Genomic DNA, 15,456 nt, shown 5'->3' on the forward strand with positions numbered 1-15,456 from the left:
CATTGAAATCTCATTAACATATATTACTCGTTAAGATAAACGTTGATACTATATCCATTAGCATATGTTGTTATATCACTGAATTTTCGTTCATATTTCATCAGCATATTTTAACATCATTGTTGTTTCATCAAAATACCATTGCATCATTAATATCATTATGGGTCATTTTATATGAGGTTAATATGTTGGTTTGCATGAGAAGGATTGTTTCCACCAAATATTTTTTCCTAGTTCAGGCCTGCAGGGTGCGGCGGTCCCATGGCATGCATGTGTATCCCGTCCCATGTGTCAACGTTTTGGCGATTTTGTATTACCCATTAGCCTCAACTACGATAATTTTTGCAGGTATACATACATTTGTATGCCGCTTTCTTCTAGAACAGGTTGTGATCGATCGCACAAACATTTTGTAACACGAAAAATAAATAATGGAGGTGTATCACACATGATCTTGGAGTAGACTCTACTCTTATCTGAGTGAGATTAAACCTTTCCACACGTACATATCTGACCTTTTTTCTTTTTTTCAAAAGCATTTCTTATATACAAATCTCCTCCAACGAATGAGTGAAATTAAAGCAATATCGTCCGCTTCGAATTAATAGTCAAATCAATATCGATTATAGGAGGTCCGTGCCAGTGTGCCCATAGCATTGAAATCGGTAAACAGTCTCGCTGCCAAAGTGCCAACGCGACAGCCTCGTGATCTTTGGCGTAGACGCTAAACAAGACCTTTCCACACAACGCACTCCCTTTGCATTTCTCAGTACGTGTTCTTATCCCCATTATCCAAAACAGCAGGCAGGCCAGTAGCAGCAGCAGGTCGCATCGTAGAATCAGGAACAAGAACAAGAAGAGCGTGTGAGAAATTAATAAAAGCGCACGCACCAACTCGATCGAGCTAGGTCCATATCCATCCACCACGTACGTACTCAAACAGCACAGACGACTAGCCAGTCGAGTATTCTTGTGAAGAAGGGGTCTTTTCCACCAAAAGGATCATGCATGGACGCATTGCATATGCACACTTTGTCTTATCCTAAACGGAAGGCTGAGGTTTGATTCGAACTGGTTCGAGATACGATCTGGGGGACCCCGATTTCGTCACGTGGCCGGGTCAGGAAAGGCTTAAAAGGAAGCCCGCCCGGGCAACTACGGCCCGGAAAAGGCAGGCGCTAACCAAAACCGCGATCGGGATAGTACGTACTGGATGGCCGGCGTCACGCGTTCCCAGTGAGAAAGCGGGCAGAGACAGAGGCGCCTGCGGATTAGCACGAATTAATTGCAAGCAGCCGCGAGTATGTCACGCGTTAATCCGTGCCAAAAAAAGGTACTGACCGCAAGTGCAAGTGGACTTGCTATGGATGAATTTGTGGATAATGCTACTGTAAAGTGAACAGTCGAACATAATTACAAAACTACTATATATATATCTGAGTTTTTTGTTTGGATTTTCGTACGAGGTGATGTGTTAACTTTGACTCTGAGAATTTTGACCCCGAGGTTTGGGGTTAAGTTACACGTGGCAGGATATGATTCGGACACCGACCGCGCATTTGGTTGCATGCCATTCACATCTTGGCCGGTTTGTTTATGTGTTATCCACAAGTGCACCACTAATTAATCAGCACCAAATCCTATCTTCATCGACACATTTTGGGTCTCACGGAGTCACCGTGGTTTTCCATGCACGTGGTAGAGAAAAGAAAACATCTAGAATCCTCGATGTGCAACGCCAAATGCGGATATGGTGACATGACCGACCGATCACCCGCGCTCTTCGTCGCCCGATCTGCATTTTCGCCCGTCAGCATGTACCGTGCTGATTGCCCATTTACCCTACCGTGCTTGCTCCGTCCGGCGGTCGTAAACGAGTCGCGTTTTTGGTCCCGGGATCGAAATCTTCGCTGGGAATACATACATGCATGGCTGACGTGGTGACGTAGGTTGCACCTTTCCAGCACACGCAGCAGCACCGGAGCAGGCTTCCCTTTCTGCTCCACCCGATCAGACAAGGACAGCCGGGCCGTCGGTGGTGGGGTGTGGAAATATTGACGCCGTTTTCTTCGTATCGGATCCGGCCCCAGTTAACGTAGGATGGATGCGCTCGTCGTGTGGCGATGAGTCAGCGCGCACCAACGGCTTGCGTTACGTGATGCGGTGATGGCACGGCGGACTTTGCTCTCTTCGCCAAATCACGTACGCGAATTGATCGATTGGGCCACGCGCGTTGGCCGGGCCGGGTGGTGGAGCCGCCGGAGGGTGGAGGGGGACAGGAGGCGGCGCTGCTGCCGCGTCGGATGCGTGCGGTTGGGTTTTGACCGCAGAGTCGTCGTCGCGCGTCCGCGTGCGCGGCGGCGGAAGAGGAGCCCAGTCTGGCTGGTCTCCGGGTCACCGGGAGATAGATGTCGGGCCAAAACACCCATTTACCGTCTCATCCGGTGCATACTCTGCTCGGTGACAGATCGACTTCCCCAAAGCACTTTAACGCATCGCTTTTCAGCGGACATGATGCACACAAAGACTGTTGTAGTACCTTTCTCGAACGTCGAAGACTGCGTGTTAGAGCGTGTCTTTGTGTTCGGTTTGGATGGAGTCACGGCACTGCATTGCTTCACTTGTCAGACTCCCGGCGTCAACTGGAGTCGCTGTCAAAAAACAAATGCCGATTGAAGTTTAGTGGGCCTCGGAGAGACATGCCAACCAGGCCTCGGCAGTTCGCCGCGCTGAGACGCATCGCTTATGGGCTGGCTCAGGCTTGTATACAGTATTACAGTACAATATTTTGCGAGCCCAAAATGTTAGCCCGGCCTGGTGGAGCGTACACAACTCACAAGTTTCGGTGGCATGCTCGCTCTCCACCACATTTGCTCCGACAATAGGGGCTACAACACAACCAGGATGGAGCGTACACAACCCGAGCTTGGCGCAACCTCATGCGGCAAACAAGGATGGAAACACAAGGACGCGACGAGCGGGGCCGCCTCGTGGAAACAGGCCAGAGATAAGAGGGCTGAGATGTCCTCTATGGGCTGGGCTCCTTCTTTTTTTGAGAGGGTTTGGTTCCTGGGCCGGTAGGCTCCGTGTGCCATGGTAACAGGCTGTTTGGGCTCTTGCCATAGTCTACTAAGCCCGCCAGATGCACCACAGTTTCTCTTCTCCTAGAGTTTAAGAGGCCTGATTCTCAAAAAAAAAAAAAGATTTTAAGAGGCCCTGTACTACAGATCGAGCTACGTCAGTGTCACGATTTAGGTATTTGCACTGCTAAATTGAGCACGCGGCCCATAAAATATGCATCCGAAAACTTATTTTTACTAGTCAGGTGTCCGTGCGCTGCTACGGAATATCGAACAGCAGTGTACATGATGTTGATGTTGCCAGTCATCTCCACGAATGTTAGTTCTTTATTGTTATTGATATGCAAGCCATCAGTCCCAATCATACTTTTCCACTTCATACCTACACAAAAACAGTAAAAACTGATTGCTCACCTTGCTGCTGCATGCATTCCACAAGTACACGCAGTTCCCTAATCCAACGGTGAGGACATTATGCGAAGACCAATCCATGAGGTTCAGGTAGAATTCGTCCTGCAATGCCGGTGCATCCAAGAAAATCAACAGCAGGAAATTTCCCGTAAGATGGAGTATTGTTGAGCACAGAGACTTCAAAATCTGACCTTTTGTGTCTCAGAACAAGAGTGATTCTACATATTCTTACAACAGATCAGCCGAAGAGGAAAGATCAAATCTTTTCGCGCTCAGAGAAGCAAAAGATTGCCGATCAATAAACAGAGGAACCCGTCAGGGAGATGAGGTTGTCAAGGGGAGCGACGGAGGCGTCAGAATGGACCGATCCATTAGAGGCGAACTGCACAGACATGGGGCGGCGGCGTGGACGCAGGCAAGCAGCGCGTGGTCGAGCCGCGAGGTTAAGGGTAAGCGGGGAGAGAGAGATGCGCGGCGAGAGAGGAGGCCGCGCTCGCCGACTGGCCACCTGGAGATGCTCTCGCGACGTGGCCACCTGGAGGATGCCCTCGCGATGGGGATGGATCTCGACATCTTCCTGGATCGGGGGCGACGAGCGTCGCTGCAGGGGAGGAGTAATCTCGACCTCCTCGGCGGCAGCAGCCGTAGAGGAAGAGGAGGAGGGGGCGAGAGCGAGGGGCGCTTGACAAGAAGGGAAGGGCAGCAGACGCGGGCGGAGATGGCGGCGGACACGACGGGGATTTGACGTTTTTGTTGCCCTGGTTTTCTCAGCGTGGGTCGGGGCCTCAGGGTGCGTGGGATTGGGTTTTTTCGCGAGCGCGCTTGCGGGGAGGCGGACGACGTACGAGGTTGCCACAGACGTAACGGCAAACTAAGGAATAGTAAAGATACTATCAAATTACTTTTTTCGAGATAAAAAGATTTTTATTGAACTGAAAATTCGGATCACGGGGATACACTTAAACAAAGTTCTCACCCGACCAGACCCACATGACGCATGGTTCGTTCGATTCGGTGGAATCCAGGGATTGGTAGGCTCCGCCCATGCTTGCTCACGGCTCACGAGCCAAACGCTTGCTCGGGCCGAGCCGCCCCATGCTAACTCTAAACCAAACACACCTTCTTGAGGACTTTCTTCGATTTCTCGCGATTCCTTAATTTTCCGTCGACATTTCTGCATCCCAAGTCCCAACGACGTAGAACTGCCACCCACACTTGCTCAACGGGATTGTGATGAGCGCTGGCCCGCGAGTCGCGGTACAAGTCAGGTACACCGACAGAGCCGATCAGGTTCAGGTAGGACGTCGCATAATGGTATCGGATGTACTCACCAGCGCACGCGTAAAATTGATAACCCTGCTCGCAGGGCTCAGTTCCGTCGTGCATCGTGCAAAAGCCAAGCGTCTGTTGGCAGAAAGAAATGCAACGATTGATTAACTCCCGCGTTCCATGAGGAACTCGTTCTCAAGCGCTTGGACATGTAAAGCAACGCTGGAATTAAACTACAGAAGCCATGGATTAGACTCCACTAACCCAAAGAGTTAAGTATGCGGCCGATAACACATGACACATACGTCTCCCAGCACCGCACTAGCTAACAAAGTCGTTGATAAAAAAAAGGCTCAATTAATCTCCACTCGGCGCCGGGGAAACACACCGGACGAAGCAAAGGATTCCAGTTTTGCGACAGGCGAGGGCGAGCACATGACAACATGTGGTTGGTCTACTTTTTACGTTGGATCTTCTTTCGCATTTGTTTTTGCCAAAGAAGATGCATGGATCAATGGATGGGGAGCAAAGTAGCGCTACCGTGTAACGCATAAGAATCGCAGAGCCAATAAGGATGGAGAAAAGGGAAAAATAATGTAGAGGCCGTGGCCCGACAGGCCCGTGGGTATGCACACACACGGCCAGACGCCGACAGATCGCGGTGTAGAGCGATAATTTTCTGTAGAGAGGTGTTGCGTGCTGTCCCAGGCTGGTATCCTGTTGCCGTCGCCACCGCCACGTTCCCTAAGCTTTCACCCACCTTAGTGCCCGCCGGCCCCCAACCACCACGCTTACTTACCTTACCCGCCACATACAAAGTCACAAACACGCACACCTCGACCAGGATCGGCTTGGTTTGGTAGTCACTTCCCTTCGCCACCACGTTGATATCCTCTCTGCTCGATCGATCTTCACTAGCCACCAGCGATGGCGCCCCGGTTCCTGGCGTGCTTCGGCAGCAGGGGCGGCAGCGCGACGGCCTCTGCGCCGGACAACCCTGCGGAGCAGGCCGATGATCAGCAGCAGCAGCTGCCCCCGGGGCCGGTGCTGGTGGAGCTCTTCTCCTCGCAGGGGTGCGGGGCGTCACCCGAGGCGGACGCCGTGGCGGCGCGGCTGGCGCAGGACGCGGCGGAGGAGGGCGGCGCCGGCGAGCGCGCGGTGGTCGTGCTCGGGTTCCACGTGGACTACTGGGACTACCGCGGCTGGAAGGACCCGTTCGCGTCCAGCGCCTGGACGGTTCGGCAGAAGGCCTACGTGGAGGCGCTCCAACTCGACACGCTCTTCACCCCGCAGGTCGTCGTCCAGGGCCGCGCCCACTGCGTCGGCACCGAGCAGGACAAGCTCGCCCAGGCCGTCCGCGACGCGCCTCGTTACCCATCCCCCGCCATGAAGGTACGATCATGCCACTCATGAGCGATAACCATGCAGCTTTACTCTTTCTAATTTGATCTCTGCTGTGCAGGTGACGTTCCAGAGGCCGAACCCGGGCACGCTGCAGGCGACGTTCAAGGGCGCGCTCAGGGCGCGCGTGGACGGCGGCGACGGGAGCGTGCTGGTGGCGCTGTACGAGAGCGGCGTGGTCACGGACTGCGGGCGCGGCGAGAACAAGGGGAAGTCGCTGCTCAACGACCACGTGGTGCGCCGGCTGGAGAAGGTGGCCGCGGTGCGGGACGGCGCCTCCGCGAAGAAGACCGTGTCCGGGTCCGTCCAGTTCCCGCTGTGGGACGGCTTCCGGGCCACCAAGTGCGGCCTCGTCCTCTTCGTCCAGAACGCCAAGCTGCACGTGCTCGGCGTCCAGCACTTCGACCTGCCCGACAACGTCTGAGTGGATGGACTGCCCAGCACGATCGAACTTGCATGTGTATGCATGTACTGTAAACATTCTTTGTAGAGTTTGATTGGCGTACGTGATGTGTTATTGGAAGGTGGAAACTATCAAGAGGAGGAAAGGGAATTCCGGATTGCAACCTACCGTGCAACTTTGTACTAAATCTAAGATGTTTATTATTGATCGGAGGAATTAAATCTAATACGTTTATTATGGATCGGAGGAAGTATTCTTAGTTTCACGCGGTGAGAAATGGAGGTTTTGTTTGTCTATTGTTTATCTATCTATTGGGTTATCTATTCTTTATTTGAAAAATCTAACACCCAAAAAGTAGCGTGTTATCTTGCATGTGACCACTTGACCGATGTCCGATCGAAGAAGAGGACTGTCTCAGTTGATCAACGCTCCCTGACTATATCGCCGGTGTTCTTTTTTTTTTAAAACGCAAATCGCCGGTGTTCTTTGTTCTGCATTAGTATCACCTTTTGCATGTTTAGAAGGTCTATGTTCTTCTTTGTCATGTTTCTTTCGCAATTTGTCATTAACTTTTTGTACTCTTTGTGTTCGATTCTTTTACTTAACTTTTTTTTCTTTAAAAATGAGGATAACCCCCGGCCTCTGAATCTATTGAATGCACACAGCCATCTGTAGTTCCTCTAAAAAGAAAAGAGGACCGATGATTGAAAAGGCTGGGAGGAGAAGAAAAAAAGAGAGGGAATGATTGGTATCGAAGGTGATTAGCAAGCTCGATCGAGATTGCCACCGTCGGGATTTTACATATGGCATTACTATTTGTCTTCTCAAGACCAAATCATGCTTATTTAAGTCAATTAATGGCGTGGCCCGAAGATGAGCTCTCGGATCACCATTAGTTGTGTTTTTTTAAGAAAGAAAACCTTTGATCTCTGCATTGATCATTGTTCAATAAGGCTAGAAGCTTTTAATATTCTGGGATAAGGCTTTCTGGGCCCTTTCAATAAGAGGCGGCGCACTAAGAACTGTGAAATGTTCTAAAAAAGTAACTTTGTCGAAAATAAATATGAAAACTCCGAATTATGGAACGGGCGGTTGCTGAATCCTGAGTTCCTTACCCCGATGGAAGACTCGTTGTCACCGTGACCAGATCAGGATCAAGTATGCTGAGTCTATCCGGCCGAACATTGACCTGCTAGGCTGTTAGACCTTCCGGCAGTGCTTGCTAACTAACTGCTCTACTGACTACCGTATCAATAAGAGACAGCACACTGCCGCGCACATGGAAAGAGTATAATGCCAGTTTTTCTGAAAGTTAATTGGAAACTTGCAGTTGCATAAAGCCAGGAGGAGGAGCAGGTCCACGGGAATGCATAATATACGCCCAGGGCTCAGGCGGGTCTCAGGGTGCTGCAACACAGCCAAAGCGGCCCCAATCAGGCAATCCACTCCCGAGTCCATTGTACGGGGAGTCCCGGGCCGGACGTTGCCCTGGCGCGCCGGCACCAGTGCACCACCAGCTTCTGAGCTTCGTACACGCGTGCCTCGCCTTTGAGAAACGGTGCGGCCGGGATGGGCCAGCGTCACGTGAAGGCATGTGGATCCGAGGTCAATCACCGGTCCACTGCCTTGTTTGATCGTGCATCAGTCTAGATCGATCGGTCGTCTTCTCTCCTCTCTCAGGTGAACGGACTGGAGCAGATAGAATGGTAAAATTAAACCCAAGCCGTGCCATAGCGACCTGCGTGTAGAGGATGCCGTGGGCTTCTCCTCAAAGCTTGACAGTTGCTCCCGGTCAACCCTCATTGGCGTAAATGGCGTTACCCTTCATTGCGGTTTGGTTGCTTTCCTGAAGCTCTGAACCCTCGGAGCGGGGTTGTAGTGTTTGAAGGACAATCTGAACAGACTGGGGCTGGACTCCTTTTTTTTTAAGGGAGTGGGGGCTGGACTCTTTGATCTTCAAGGCATGAACAAAAACGATGTGGTCAAGTTTTACGCAAAGATGCAAGTATTGAATGTTTCGCATGGATGATGGATAAGAACTATCGTCGCTGAGGACTCAAACAGCCATAGAAGCTGAAATCAGCCCTTTACTCAGTTACAGGAAGTAGCATAAACTTAACTTTATGTACACTACATCCAAGACATGTCACATGTTAGTTCCAACATCCACCCAACACATCTCAAAATCATATTGCAACGAGACGTGATCACGAATCCATCCAACTTCCCCCGGCCCAGGCCCAAGCCCGTCCAGGCCCCACACGAATCGATCCATAGCCCGCGAGGGCCGGTGTCGCTCAGTAATCAGCTGGGGGCCCAGCAGCTGAGGTACATGGCCTTGCGGAGCGACTCGTCGGCGCCGGCCTGCCTCCGGCCGTCGTCGGCGGCCGCCCGCGCCGCGCCGAGCGCCGCCGCCTGCGGGGCGAGCCCGGCCAGCCGCTCCCGCGCCCCCGCCGCCTTCTCCCTCTGCCCACGCACGGCGGCCACCGTCGCCGCCACCCACACACGGCTCAGCTGGCCCATTCAATTCAATTCGGATCCAAACCGATTCGTTCCTCCAAATCCCTACTCAGTTCTCCCTAATTCGCTTTTCGCTTTGCTTCTCTGTTCTACTTGGCGCAGCTCTGCTGTGTACACTGGTCTTCTTCTGGAGGTGGGAGAAGGGGGCAGAGAGGGCGGTATTTGTACCCGAAGCCAGGGGCAGTTTCGGGAAATTGCGTTTGATGGTTTCGCAGCCAGTGGTTTTGGTATTATCGCGGCGTGACGCGAGATTATCGCGAGTCGCGACGAGAAAAATCGGGCGGCATGGGCGTGTGATGATATGGCCATGGGATGGCTGCAGGTGTCCAGGCTTATCCTCAGGGGCCAGTGGTGAGTCATCGTTTTCACGTACCACGCCTGTGGGTGGCAGGCAGTGGGCACCTCCTGTCCTGCTGCTTGTTTTGTCGCCTTTGGATTCCGTTGCATCCACTCTTGTCCACTTCTCCGTCTCTTTGTTTACAGTCTTCCAGGAGACAATCATTGCTTCGTGGTGATCCTACACGCTGTTGACATGGGTAATTTGCCCGGTTTTACCGGAGGACACAAATAATTGGTCTCCAGCGGGATTTTGTATGGCTCCTTCTGAACTACTCGCTTTCTAAATACTCGTCGCTGTTTAGGAAGAAGTATTTTACTGATGTATGTTATTCATTATTTTTAGTAAATATAGGGGATTAAGATTTCTAAAAATAATCGGGCAACCAAGATTTTTTTAGAAAACACAATACAGATGCAAACACTTGCACACACACGCACCCTACCTTATGAGCACCTTCGAGAGACTGGGTGATATGGACATGCTAACCATGGATACGACCATTAGAACCCTAATTGTTGGTGTATCTAATAACAATTATAATCAGGTGATTTCAATTACAAAATATTTTCAATATGTTACTTGCAAAGAGGCGGAGCTATTATCTTGTGTAATCTTATTATGTAGGCCTCTTATTGAACTTTACAAGTCCAAAGTGAAGATGAAGTGTGATAGCCTGCAAAGGGAGATTCAAAGTGAAGCCTATCAAGTCTATTTTCCAACAAATCAAACGGCACATGATTCGGAGCTTGTTAGAGAAAGATATCACGAATTAAAGTTGAATCCGTTTCGGGTCCGAGCTGTCAAGACACCCGAATTTGTTTTAATCACCCATGCCGCATCCGGAGTTCAAATCAAGCAAACAAGTACTTGTTGGAAAGGTAATTACAAGACCTTTCCAAGGGGTCTGGCCCCATCAAGCGATTCGACTCGTGCTGACCGTGGCGGACAAAACAAGCTGACGGATCTGTTTTTCTGTTTTCTAAAGAGTTGTAGTTTGTTAGAAAAGTTAGAGATAGAGTTGGATTTCGGCCTCCTTACTCAAGGTGGATGAAAATATCTCTCCCTCCTCCTTTATATACCCCATGAGCCTCCCTAAGGAGCCTTGGGTTTTGTTTAGTTAAAAGTTAATCATCGCTACTACTTCGTGTAATCGCGTGTGTCGGTTAGACCACCTGTTTTACCGCTTTCGGAACCCCACCTTATCGTCTCGTTGAGACATTGGTTTGATATAGTATATTCACAATTTTAGATTGCATCCGCTATTTATCTTGTTCTTGCTTGTTCTTCGATTGATTGCAGGAACAAAGACCTTTGTGGTCAGGTTGATCGTGCCCCCGCGTGATCAATAACCCATTGGAGTTGGTGTATCGATTTCTAAGGCGCTATCTCCTAGGTCGTAGTCGGATCGTCAACGTCACCTCCTACCCAAATCGAGAGTTACCAATCTCATCGAAAGATCGGGCCACCTTGACCCACATCACGTGGCCTCCGGCAGATCATCTTGATATTGACGAAATCATAGTTGACGGGTACGTCACTCCCACTAAAAACACAACGCTGGTGGTTCCATCATAAAGAACTTTATCCACCTAAGCTAAGCTCAGTTTGCGGGCAACCAAGATTTTTAAGCTTTATAGGTGGAGTATGTTCTTTTTAGATCAACAGAAGGCCCGAATCCTAAATGAAACCAGAATATATCTTGCGGGAAAAGTAAAAACAAGTGAAATAAATGTTTTGTCAGCTGAACAATTCAGCACTCAATACAAATCAGACAAGAAAATAGCAAGCCTCGAATCAAAGAGCTACACCTTCATAGGATGATCCAGCAATCATGTTTCGTTTTCCACGAACGGGTCAAATCGCGGTTAGTAGTGAAAGTTAGATCAAGCTATTACTACATATACTAAAAAACCCATAAGCCATGCTAAAGCATTAGGTTAAAATAGGATTAATTTCAACTCTTCGTGTTTCCGTCGGCAAGGAAGCTGACTTGACCATTGCCTCATGGGCCGGCTTGCAGAAAAAATCATCACATGTAAGATGGCTATCGATACTTAAAAAATGGATATACATGAATATCCAGTCCAGCATCCACGGAGTGTCGTCTTGCTTCATGGATATCCAGCCGGCATACACCCAAGTCGCGGAGCGGGCACGTATAGCACATTGGATACATGGATATTCATGGATACCCAGTATTTAATAAAAACCGACGTGTCGGTCCATTTTATTCAACCATATCCGCATACAAACAGTTTCCCTCCCTCACAACGCTAACCTTAATTCTCCTTCCTCAATCCCACTCCCACGAGCCGCCACCCCCGATCCCCTCACTCTTCCTCATGGCATCAGCCGCCTCACCCCGAGTAGTACGTCTAGTCTTTCAAGCAAGCACGTTGACCATTACAATAATGGATTAACACATTCCGGATCAATGCAATGACCAAAGTTAACAAACAAAACAAACACATACATGCGGGTCCCCCCAATTTATTCAGCACATCGTACATTACCACGTACACGGGTCGTATTATAAAACTTACCCGTATTAATTTCAATTTCTATGCAATTTCATATGCCGATGGGAGGAGCCTAGGCGCTGGGTGGACCATCAACGGCACGGCCCGCAGCAGCAACAGAGATAACGCCTCCTCCATATTGAGCTCATCCGGCGTCTGCCCCACCGGCAGCTTCCAATCGAACGCATGCACTAGCGTCGCCACCGCAATCATCACAATCCTTAAACCCCAGCTGAGCCCCGCACATATCCTCCGACCGGCCCCAAACGGAATCAGCTCGAAATTGGATCCCTTGAGGTCCACAACGGAGTTGGATCCGCCAATGAGGAACCGGGCTGGCCGGAACTCGAGTGGGTCGGGCCAGAGAGCCGGGTCGCGCGCGATGCCCCACACATTGACCACCAGCTCCGTGCCTTTGGGGATGCGGTAGCCGGCTACGAAGCACTCCTCGGAGGCCATCCGCGGGAGGGACAATGGCGTAGATGGGTGCGGGCGGAAGGTCTCCTTGATGACGGCGGTGAGGAAGGGGAGGCGCGACATGTCGCTCTCGGAGACAAGCCTGGCCCGGCCAACGACGGCGTCTAGCTCCTCCTGCGCCTGCTGAAGGAGGTCTGGATGCCGGATCAGCTCCGACATGGCCCACTCCACAATGCTTGAGGTCGTGTCAGTGCCCGCCACAAATAGGTTCTGCACAGATAAACAATATAGTGATTACATATAAATTCTTGCATGTTACAGAAGTTTTAAATTTTGAACCAGCTCAATTTAACACTTTGTGGATTTTTTTTTCTTATAGCGTACACCTTTTGTTTGTTTGAAAAAACAATATTACAGCTGAAAATGCTGAACATGGCTGTAAGACGGGGGAAATGAGCTATCAAATGGGGTACAAATTAAGGACTGGGCATGTGTGTCTAAAAAATACGGAATTGCTTGGGCTCAGTCGCTTGAGATGGTCTTTTTCTCAGTTGACGTGTTTTCCGCCGTCGGATGATCTTTGAGATTCGTGCGGGCGTAGAAGCAAGGATAGACAAAAGCATATATATAGCCTAAAAATTGTATAAAATCAGGTATACTGGCTACCCGTTGTCTACTCGTTTGGATGTAGAGGTTGCAAGTTCGAGTGCTATCTCCATGTTTTTTTCTCATTTCGTTTTTTTCTTTTGTCTATGTTTCTTCTTCATGTTTTTCTTTTCATTTCGTTTCTTTTTTTCTTTTTTATGTTTCTTCTTCATTTTTTTTGTTTCGTTTCTTTTTTTTTCTTTTGTTTATATTTCTTTTCTTCTTTTCATTTCCATTTTCTTATTTACGCTTTGCTTTTTTATCTCTTGATTTTTTTTCATTGTTCCTTAATTTTATATAAAACCCTAATTCTAACTGTGGGGTTTCAACCGTAATTTTCTCGCGCATGAGGTTGCAACTAACTTTTAGAAAATTTCACCTGGAAAATGAGAGCAATTATAATTTTTCAACTGTAATTTTTTGAAGTTGATACTACCGAATTTTTGTGTGTGTTATGTATTGGTCTTGCAACCATATAAGAAAGACTTGAGTCCAAGGCTCATTGTACGGTGATCTGAAACTTGTTGCCATTAATGAGAGGCCCATTTTAGAAGGATGCCAAGGGATGACTATTTTTTTTTCATTTTTAGAAATGTGCGATGTATAGTGTCAGCCTAAACAAATTGCATATAAATTTCATGCGCAATTTCTAAATAATGCACATAAAATTTCAGGTGCAATTTTAAGTTTCATGTGCAGTCTTTAAAAGTGCACATTAAGTTTCACGTGCAATTTTTAAAATTAAAATTTCATATAAAATCAGATGTGCAATTTTAATTTTTGAAAGTTGCACATTCGAGTTAAATGTTACTAATGTGAAACTAAAGTTATTTTTGTCTTTTATAGAACCATATCCAAATACTGGCTACAAATACTCTCACAAAGCCCATAAATAGGCCAACCCACTAAAGAAAAAGCCCACGAGCCATCTACCTGAACACCGATGGGCTCCTATGAGGATCCGGATCCAGAGGAGAGAGGATCGACAAGACTGAGGTGTAGCCTCTCCCCAAAAAATATGTAAGAATGCTAATTCATATTTCATATTAAAATAGGGCAGCAACCAGTGGCGGATCTAGGGGGGTTGGCCAGGATGGTCCCTGGACCACCCTGAGATTTTCGGCCTTTTCATGATCATATGAACAACACTCACAAAATAGAAGAAAAAATAATAATTTTGATGATTAATACTTCCTCCGATCCACATTACTTGTCTCAAATTTACCCAAATATGGATGTATCTATGTTTAAAAAGCGTCTAGACACATGTAATATTTCGACAAGTAATACGGATCGGAGAGAGTATTACTGTTGGACCACACTGAATTTCTTGGCTAGCTCCGCCACTGCCAGCAACCATGCTCCATGCACACAGAACTATATAAGCAAGCCCTCGAGAGTGCACGACTAGGCGTGACGTTTTGAATCCAAAGCTAACGTTAACGTACGTACCAGAATGAGGGCCTTGATGTCCGTGTGCGTGAGCTCCTCGCCGCCGCTGAGCGACTTGTCCTCCTTCATCATGGCATCGAGCAGCAATCCCAGCAAGTCCTTTTCCCCAGCTGCATCCGTGCCCTGCAGCCTCTCGCCGATGATCCCGTTCATCATGTCGTCGAAGCGGCGGTGCAGCTTCTTCATCCTGGCCACCACCCCCTGCGGGTCGAGCCACCGGAGCGCCGGCACGAAGTCCCCCACGTTCAGGACCCCGCCCACGTCGATCACTTCCAGCACGATCTCCTTCAACTCGCCCCCGGCGCTCCCGCCCATTTCGTCGAACACCCTCCGCCCCACCGCCGCCCGCGACAGCGCGTTGGTCGTGCACACGTTCGCCGCCTTGCCCAGCGCCACCGGCTCCGCAGCAGAGGCAGCGGCGGCGGCCAGCGATTTCACCATGAGCGCCGCCTCCCGCTCGCGGAACCCGCGGAGGCCGTCGAGCGCGCGGGCGGAGAAGAGGTTGACGGCGCAGACCTTGCGCATGGCGCGCCACCGCGGACCGTAGGGCCCGAAGACATTGTACGCCATGTGCTCGCCGCCGGAATTCGGGGGCCGGTCGCGGAACTGGGCGTCGTGGGCGCGGAGGAACTGCTCCGCGGTGCCTGCCGTCCCGGCGACCACGGCCACGGAGCTGCCCAGCCGCAGCCGGAGCACGGGGCCGTACACCTTGGTCAGCTCGTGCAAGGTCTGGTGCGTCTTGCCGCCGAGCTGCGGGAGGTTCCCCAGCACCGGCCAGCCCCTCGGCCCCGGAGGTAGCCCCTTGCCATTGCCCTTGCCGGCGCGGGAGAAGAAGAGGATGTAGCATACGGTCACGGAAATGGCCAATGCGGAGACGAGCCACGGGAGGCGGAGGGGGACGTCAAGTGCTCCGATGAGCTCCATGCATGCCTCAGCTGTTGCACGCCAACTGTTCGAGCGTTTGCTCATGCAGAACGCCAACATTCTTTGCGCACGCTC

The 15,456-nt window shown here is 50.0% G+C and overlaps 3 protein-coding genes and 1 long non-coding RNA gene across 4 annotated transcripts; 1 reads left to right on the plus strand and 3 right to left on the minus strand.

Annotated features, from left to right (window-relative positions):
* Positions 1-3,295: 3,295 nt before the first annotated feature.
* LOC112269733 lies at positions 3,296-4,326 on the minus strand. Its single transcript, XR_002961667.1, has 2 exons — positions 3,683-4,326; positions 3,296-3,593 (listed from the first exon to the last, which is right to left on the minus strand). It is a non-coding gene; the product is annotated as an uncharacterized LOC112269733 (long non-coding RNA).
* A 1,148-nt stretch (positions 4,327-5,474) lies between these two features.
* LOC100835610 lies at positions 5,475-6,810 on the plus strand. Its single transcript, XM_003562846.4, has 2 exons — positions 5,475-6,152; positions 6,223-6,810. Exons 1-2 carry the CDS (start codon positions 5,688-5,690, stop codon positions 6,583-6,585), a joined length of 828 nt encoding a protein of 275 aa, XP_003562894.1. The 5' UTR covers positions 5,475-5,687; the 3' UTR covers positions 6,586-6,810.
* Positions 6,811-8,551: 1,741 nt separating this feature from the next.
* LOC100840980 lies at positions 8,552-9,248 on the minus strand. The gene has a single exon (XM_010238751.3). It carries the CDS (start codon positions 9,085-9,087, stop codon positions 8,869-8,871), a length of 219 nt encoding a protein of 72 aa, XP_010237053.1. The 5' UTR covers positions 9,088-9,248; the 3' UTR covers positions 8,552-8,868.
* Positions 9,249-11,827: 2,579 nt separating this feature from the next.
* Positions 11,828-15,456, minus strand: LOC100832738 (flavonoid 3'-monooxygenase CYP75B4). The gene is made up of 2 exons (XM_003562836.4): positions 14,458-15,456; positions 11,828-12,630 (listed from the first exon to the last, which is right to left on the minus strand). Exons 1-2 carry the CDS (start codon positions 15,439-15,441, stop codon positions 11,986-11,988), a joined length of 1,629 nt encoding a protein of 542 aa, XP_003562884.2. The 5' UTR covers positions 15,442-15,456; the 3' UTR covers positions 11,828-11,985.

The sequence above is a fragment of the Brachypodium distachyon genome, chromosome 1 (assembly GCF_000005505.3).
Source record: "Brachypodium distachyon strain Bd21 chromosome 1, Brachypodium_distachyon_v3.0, whole genome shotgun sequence".
Taxonomy (NCBI): Eukaryota; Viridiplantae; Streptophyta; class Magnoliopsida; order Poales; family Poaceae; genus Brachypodium; species Brachypodium distachyon.